The 6,686-nt window shown below is 68.9% G+C and overlaps 1 protein-coding gene across 1 annotated transcript; it reads right to left on the bottom strand.

Moving 5' to 3' along the window:
* Window positions 1-813: 813 nt before the first annotated feature.
* On the bottom strand, window positions 814-6,485 carry HR (HR lysine demethylase and nuclear receptor corepressor). Its single transcript, XM_033519393.1, has 17 exons — window positions 5,341-6,485; window positions 4,758-4,932; window positions 4,096-4,346; window positions 3,871-4,020; window positions 3,702-3,788; window positions 3,516-3,622; window positions 3,312-3,390; window positions 2,993-3,159; window positions 2,660-2,875; window positions 2,417-2,591; window positions 2,245-2,320; window positions 1,994-2,124; window positions 1,808-1,906; window positions 1,596-1,732; window positions 1,364-1,531; window positions 1,164-1,283; window positions 814-1,086 (listed from the first exon to the last, which is right to left on the bottom strand). Exons 1-17 carry the CDS (start codon window positions 6,071-6,073, stop codon window positions 1,024-1,026), a joined length of 2,934 nt encoding a protein of 977 aa, XP_033375284.1. The 5' UTR covers window positions 6,074-6,485; the 3' UTR covers window positions 814-1,023.
* Between the last annotated feature and the right edge of the window lie 201 nt (window positions 6,486-6,686).

Raw genomic sequence — 6,686 nt, 5'->3', positions numbered from 1 at the left:
CCCCGCCCCCTTGCTCACCGCCTATTGGCCGACCCGCCGGCGCAGCTCGCTGCTCATTGGTTCATCCTGCTGCCACTCATACCGGGCGGGACTTGGCCTTAAAGGGGCCGCGTGGGAGCGTGGCGCAGTGTGGCGCAGCGTTAATTACGCGGGGTTAATTAAGCGGTGCTGATTCCACGGGGGTCGTCGCGTGGACGACCTCCTCGCGTGGACGTGCCCAGGCCTCTTGTTCATGGCACGGTGCCCATTGCACAGCGCCCTTTTCCCAGTGCCCGTTGCTGGGTGTTAATTAATTGCCCTATGCCTATTGCCCGGTGTTAATTAATTGTCCCGTCCTAACTGCCCCGGTGGTGTTCAGTCGTTTTCCTACATCGGACAGGACGGAGCAGCACCCTGGATCCCCCCCAGCCTCTGGGCAGCTCCATCCAGCTGTTCCCAGCTGTGCGTGAGCCCAGATAAAACTCACAGCCCCAGTGCCCTCCGCCAGCTGCCGAGCGCTGGACGGGACCGTGCCACGCTGCCAGCCCTCGGCTCTGCCCCTCACCCCACCCCGGGACACCGGAGCACCCCTCACCCCCGTAGGATGGAGTGCGGGATGGGGGTGGTGACACTGGAGCAGCCTCGGTCCCGATGGGATGGAGGGGATGAAGGGAAAGCACCCCTGACCCCGATGGGATGGAAGGAGACCACCCCTGACCCCGATGGGATGGAGGGGGATGAAAGGAGACCCTGAGCCAGACGCTGGTGGTGCCACTGGAGCATCCCTGACCCCAATGGGATGAAGAGGGGGATGAAGGGAGACCACCCTGGGTCTGTGATGAAGGGAGACACTGAGGTGGGTGCTGGTGGTGCCAGCGGCCCCGCCATGCTCTGGACACTTTATTCCTCCTGCCCCGAGCACTCCCGGGAGCTCTCAGAGCAAAGCCCCGAGCAAAGGGCGTCCTGTCCCGGCTCCCCGCGGTGTCCCGGCCGTGGCCATGACCGTGACCGAGGCTCCCGGTGTCCTCCCGTCGCTCCGTGGTCTCAATTGCAGCCCCGCAGGACCCCCAGGGCCTCCCGCACGGCGGCGAAGATCATCCCGTCCAGCTGCCAAGGCGCAAAGAGGGGGCTCAGCACCGCTCACCCCACCCTGGCATTCCCCAAATTTCCCCCAGAACACGCACCTGGGCGCGGAGCTGGCGCGAGGTCCCGGCGGGCTCGGGGCCAAGGTGGCGGAGGCGGACGGCGCTCTCCGGGGACAGGAATTGCTGCTCCACGCTGATGGTGCCGCTGAGGCTCTGCACCTGCCCGCGCACATCAGCGTGCCTCAGTTTCCCCAGGGGGCTTGGCACAGCCTCTCGGGGAGGGGTTCAGGGCCACCTACCTGGTGGGGAGCCCCGGCGGGGACCAGCACGGCGTCCCCCGGGAACTGGAGGAGGCTCCAGCCGCTCACCCCGCACTCATCCCGCAGCCGCCGCCGCAGGCCGGGGTCCAGGTAGCGGCCGGGGGGCTCCGCCGCGGCCTCCCCGTCCTGCCCCGGCTCCTCGGATGCCTGTGGGGTGCCAGGGGTGAGCGGAGCCGGGGCCCGGAGCGGGGCCGGGGGTGGTGGCACCCACCTTCCGCAGGAAATCCCGGATCCGCCCGGCATCCTCGGCACGGAAGATGTGCCACAGGACCCCGGGCCGGCCGCTGTCCCTCAGCCGCTCCCGCAGCGCCGCGTCCAGCTCATCCGTGTCCCCTGGCAGGAGCACCTCTGCGGGCACAGAGGGGTCAGGGAGGTCCTGGGCAGGGGGTCGGGATGGGGGGACCCCCGCTCTGCCCCCCGTACCCCGCGCTGCCGGCGCTGCATGGGCCAGGACGCTGATGGAATCAGCCGCTTCCACCGTCAGGTTTTTGGTCCCGATGTTCCGCTCCTGCGGACGCACTCCTGGAATTGGGGCGGGGGGTGAGCGTCGGGCATCAGCCTGGGAGGGGGGAGCCCGGGTGCCCCCCAAAGCTCCGGTACCGCACTCACCGTAGGCCACGCGGAGTCGCGGTCGCAGCCAGCGCTGGCCCCGCTGGCCCCGCAGGTAGGTGGCCAGGTTGAGGCGGCCGCTGGTCCCGCAGTACTCGGGCAGGGGCAGGCTGGCCCGCAGGTTGGTGGTCCTGTGGCACAGAGGGGTGCGGTAAACACTCAGGACCCCCCCTCAACCCCACTGAGCCCCGCTGGCCCAGCTGGCGTGAGGAGGGGACATCGGGGTGATGCCACCCTGTGCTGTCACCTACCGGCTCAGCTCCGTGTCCCCAAAGCCGCTCTCCAGCTTCAGCAGGTCCCCGCTGCTCTGCTCCTGATCCGGGGACGCTGTGGGAGGGATCCCAGTGTCCCACCAGGGATGGAGCCGGGGTCACTTCACCCCTAAATCACACTGGGGATCCCGCAGACTCCCCGTCCCCTCACCTGTGCTGGTGGCAAAGCCATCCCAAAACTCCCGGCTGCTCATGCGGACTCGGCTCCGCGGTGCCCGCAGGTTCACCGCCTCCACCTCCTCCTCTTCCTCCCCCGAGGGCTGGAAGGATTCGGGCGCCCAGAGCCGCCCCTCCAGCCTCTTCTGTAGCCCTGAAACCAGGACAGGCTGCCGGGGCAGCCGGGGTTCAGCGGGGTTGGGGAAGCTGGGAGGGCTCCCAGGGATGGGGGGCTCACCTGGCCCTGACGCCAGTGCTCCTGGAACACTTTGTAGCAGCTGGCGTGGCCGGGGTCGTGCAGCCAGAGCAGCCCGCTGGGGGCCAGGATGCAGTGGGACGCGGGGGGGTCCGGGGAGCTGGGGGGGCTCATCTCGGCCCCTGCCTGCCTCTCCTGGATCTTCTTCTCCACCACTCGGGCGATGATGCTGTCCAGGATGCTGGTCAGGCGATTGTCCTGGGGGAGGGGGGACGCAATTGGGGAGCCCCTCAGCCCACGCTGACCCCCCACCCGGCCTCAGCAGAGGGGGGTGGGCAGCAGGGGCCGGGGTGGCCCGGTGGCCGCGGGACTCACGCTGGGCAGGGCAGGTGCCACGGGGGCAAAAGCCATGCGCACCCCGTCCTGCCCCAGGCACAGCTTCACGGCGGTGGAGGCCAGGAGGTCGCAGAGGGTGGTGGTCTGCACGGCCCCCCCCCGCGCCGGGGGCTGCCCCGGGGACGGCGACTCCCCCTCGGGGCTCTCTGCTCGGGGGAGAACGCGGTCAGGGTTGCCCATGCCATCCTCTGCGTGTCACCCCCAATACCCGGCACCCCAAAAGGGGACGGGGTGCAGCATCCCTGACCCCCCCGGAGCGGGGCCGTGCCCGCGGCGGGGGGGTCGCAGCCGGCCCTACCTTCCTTGATGGGCCGGGCGGGGTCGGCTGGGCCGTGGCTGCGGGGTGGCAGGGTGGGCACCGCGGCCCCCGGCAGCTCCTGAAACAGCTCAGGTCAGGTGGGGATCCAGGTGGGAGCCACATCCCACGCCCCAGACGTGTCCTGTGCAGGACTCGGGGTGCATCTGCACCCCATTTTCACCAGCATCCGCAGCCCCCCCGTACCTGCCTGCCCGGGGGCTCCGCCAGGCTCCCCTCCCCGCAGGGACAGTGGGACTCGATGCCAAACTTGACCCTGACCTCGTGCAGGAGCTTCCAGAGGCGCGTCAGGACTGGGGACAGATGGGGACAGGGCTGTCAACCCTCCAGCAGTGCCCAAAGGGGGGTTCTGGGGCTGGGGGACACACTCACCACAGGTGGGGACAAACTGAGTGGGGACCAGGGAAGATGCGTGGTGGTCCCGCCCAGGGGTGCACTCGGGTGGCATCACCGGACCCCCTGTGTCAGAGAGAGGCTGCGTTTGTCCCCTCTGAGCCCCCATGGCTGACACCCCCTTTTCCACCCCTCCCTGTCCCCGTACCAGGGCCACCGTCCTCCTGCCTGCTGCGGTGGCAGTCGGGGCACAGCTGGAAGCCACATCTGGCGCAGCTCCAGTGGGAGTTGAAGAAGCCACGCTGGCAGGCGTCACAGAGCCGGGGGGCTCCTTCCCCCCGCCTCCAGCCCGTCACCCCTGTGGGAAACACAGCCTCAGCCTCCACGTGTCCCCGGTGTCCCCAGTGTCACCCCCAGCCTGGTCCCTGCTTACCCTCGGGCCCGCCGGGGGCTCCCGGCCACGTGTCCCTGTCCCTGCGCACGGCGTCACAGAAAGGGTCCCCCAGGACCTGCAGCAGGTACTTGGCCAGGCAGAGGCTGGTCCCCACGTTCCTGCTCCCCACGTTCCTGCTCCCCACGTTCCTGCCCCCCACGTTCCTGCCCCCCAGCTCCAGCTCCCCCTCGGCCTCCCCAAGGGTGCAGAGGCCGTCGACGCTCAGCTCCCCGTTGTCACCCAGGGCGAACCTGCGGGGAGAGGGGACAGAGCTGGGGGCGCGGGAGGGTGCTCCAAATGGGGTGAAAAAATAGGGGTGGTGAGAGGATGCTGGAAAGCAGCAGGACAAGGAAAGGATGCTAAAAAGTGGGGTGAGAGGAGGGGATTCTCTGAAGTGGGGTGACAGGAGAGGGTGCTCCAAAATAGGGTGACAAGAGAGGGTCTTCTGAAGTGGGGGGACAGAGACTGGATGTCCCAAAGAGGGGTGACAGGAAGGGATGCTCCAAAGTGGGGTGAAGGGAGGAGTGACAGGAAGGAAATCCTCTGAAATGGGGTGGCAGAAGGGGACATTCCAAAGGGATATTCCAAAGAAGGGGATGCTCCATTGCCCCCTGACGTGTGCTGCTGGACTTCCCCACCCCGTGAGCTCACCCCAGGCTCACCTGCGGAAGTGCATCAGCCTGCAGGTGTTCTCGGGGGGCTCCTCCTCATCCTCCTCTCCCTCGGGGTGCCCCCCGGTGTGGGGGGCACAGGCACAGCAGCGGGGGATGCTCGGGGGCAGCACGGTGCAGGGCAGGCCCTGCAGGCACCACGGCTCTCCCGCACTCCTCGGCGGCTCTGGGGACACAGGAGGTGCTTGGGGACACTGCGGAGCCCCATCCACGCCAGCTGGGAGGGACTGGAAGTGTCCAAGGCCAGGTTGGATGGGGCTTGGAGCAATCTGGGATGGTGGAAGGTGTCCCTGTCCATGGCAACCATGGGACTGGATGGGTTTTTTAAGGTCCCTTCCATGCCCAAACCATTCCAGGGATTTCTGGGATCCTGTGACTGGCACGCTGTGGCGGGGGCTGGAAACTGGGCCAGAAAGTAGGGCTGGAAAGTAGGGCTGGAGCTCGGCAGAGGTCAGGGCTGGGATGCCAACACCTCCCCGAGGAGTCACTGACCCAGCCACAGCACTTCCAACCCCCGGGAATCCCGCCCGTGGCTGCCACACTGCCCCAAAGGGACATTTCGATCTGTGCTCACCCTGGGAATCGCTGCCAGACCCCGTCAAGCCAGGAAAAATACCCCAGCACAGCAGGTTCCGCAGCCTACACGTGTTCCCGGCTCGTGTTGTGGGCGCCGGGAACCGGGATGCAAAATTCCCTGGGGATCGGGCGCTGCCCCCGCCCTCTCCCCGGTCCCGCTGCGCATCCTGTGCATCCTCACCTCCGTCTCCCAGCTCCATCCTCCTCTCCTCGGTGTCCCCCGCTCTCTCCGTGCTATCACCCGGGCCCGCGGTGGCCTTGGTGCCCCTCTTGGCTGCCCCGGCGCCCTCGCCGGCAGCGCGGGGACCATCGGCGGTGCCGTGGGGGCGTTTGGCCGAGCGCTTGCCCTCCCCGGGGGGCTCGGGACCCCCATCCCGCCGGGAAGCTTTGGAGCGAGGCAGCGACTGCTCCGAGTGCCGCGTCAGCCACGTCTTCTTCAGCTTGGTGTGGTTGCTGGGGGGGCACGGAAAACGCCCCCCGGCCATGCCCAGGGTGGGCTCGAAGGGGTTGGGCACCCCACAGCCCACCCCCGGGCACCCATCGCAGCCCGAGGTGGGGCACGGACAGCCCGGGGGAGGCTCCGGCTTGGGCAGAGCCGCTGGGTAGTGCCCGTCCGCCAGCAGAGGCGAGGGGTTGGGCTCCCCGCATGCCGGGGGCGAGCCGGGCTGGGCGCTTTGGTAGCCCAGGCGCTCATCTTTGGGCTCCGAGGGCCGGCCCGGCGCCGCGTCCATGGAAAAATCGGCGCCGTGGGGCCGTGCGCCTACCCAGGGCCCTCCGCAGCCCCCCGAGCCGCGCTGCAGGAGAAGGACGGGGTGGCTGGCGCTGGGGGGAGGCGTGCGGGGATGGGGAGCGGGCACCGCCGAGCTGCCCCCCGCCCGGCCATCCCTCCACGGGGCTCCCGGCAGCTCCGGCAGCGCCGGCTCCCCCTCCCCGTCTCTGTCCTGCCCTGCTTGGCTCTTGCCCAGCAGCTGCGACGCCGCGTGGTTCTTGGTCGAGGAGTGGAACCCGGGCTCTTTCTTGCCGTAAAACTCCTGGAAAGGAGCAGAGGGGCCGGTGTCACCCCAAGTGTCGGTCCCCGTCCCTCTTCTGTCACCCACATCCCTGCCAGGGGGTGATGGGGAGCATTCCGTTCCCCTGCCTCAGTTTCCCCACCCCCGTGCCAGGCTGGGCAGCCTCCCGGTGCTTCCCGGAGCTGGGTTTTGGGGTGCCCGTGTCCCCCGCTGCCAGCGTGGGAAAGGAATGGGGAGCCTCAGCGGCACGGGGTGCGACGGGCGCGCCCAGGGCTGGCAGCGCTGCCTCCCGCCGCCCCCGTGCCGAGGCTCTCTTCGCCGTGACTCAGCTCCG

This window comes from Parus major, chromosome 22 (assembly GCF_001522545.3).
Source record: "Parus major isolate Abel chromosome 22, Parus_major1.1, whole genome shotgun sequence".
Classification (NCBI taxonomy): Eukaryota; Metazoa; Chordata; class Aves; order Passeriformes; family Paridae; genus Parus; species Parus major.
The sequence above is the reverse complement of the archived record's forward strand: the minus strand, read 5'-3'. Positions and strand labels throughout refer to the sequence as shown.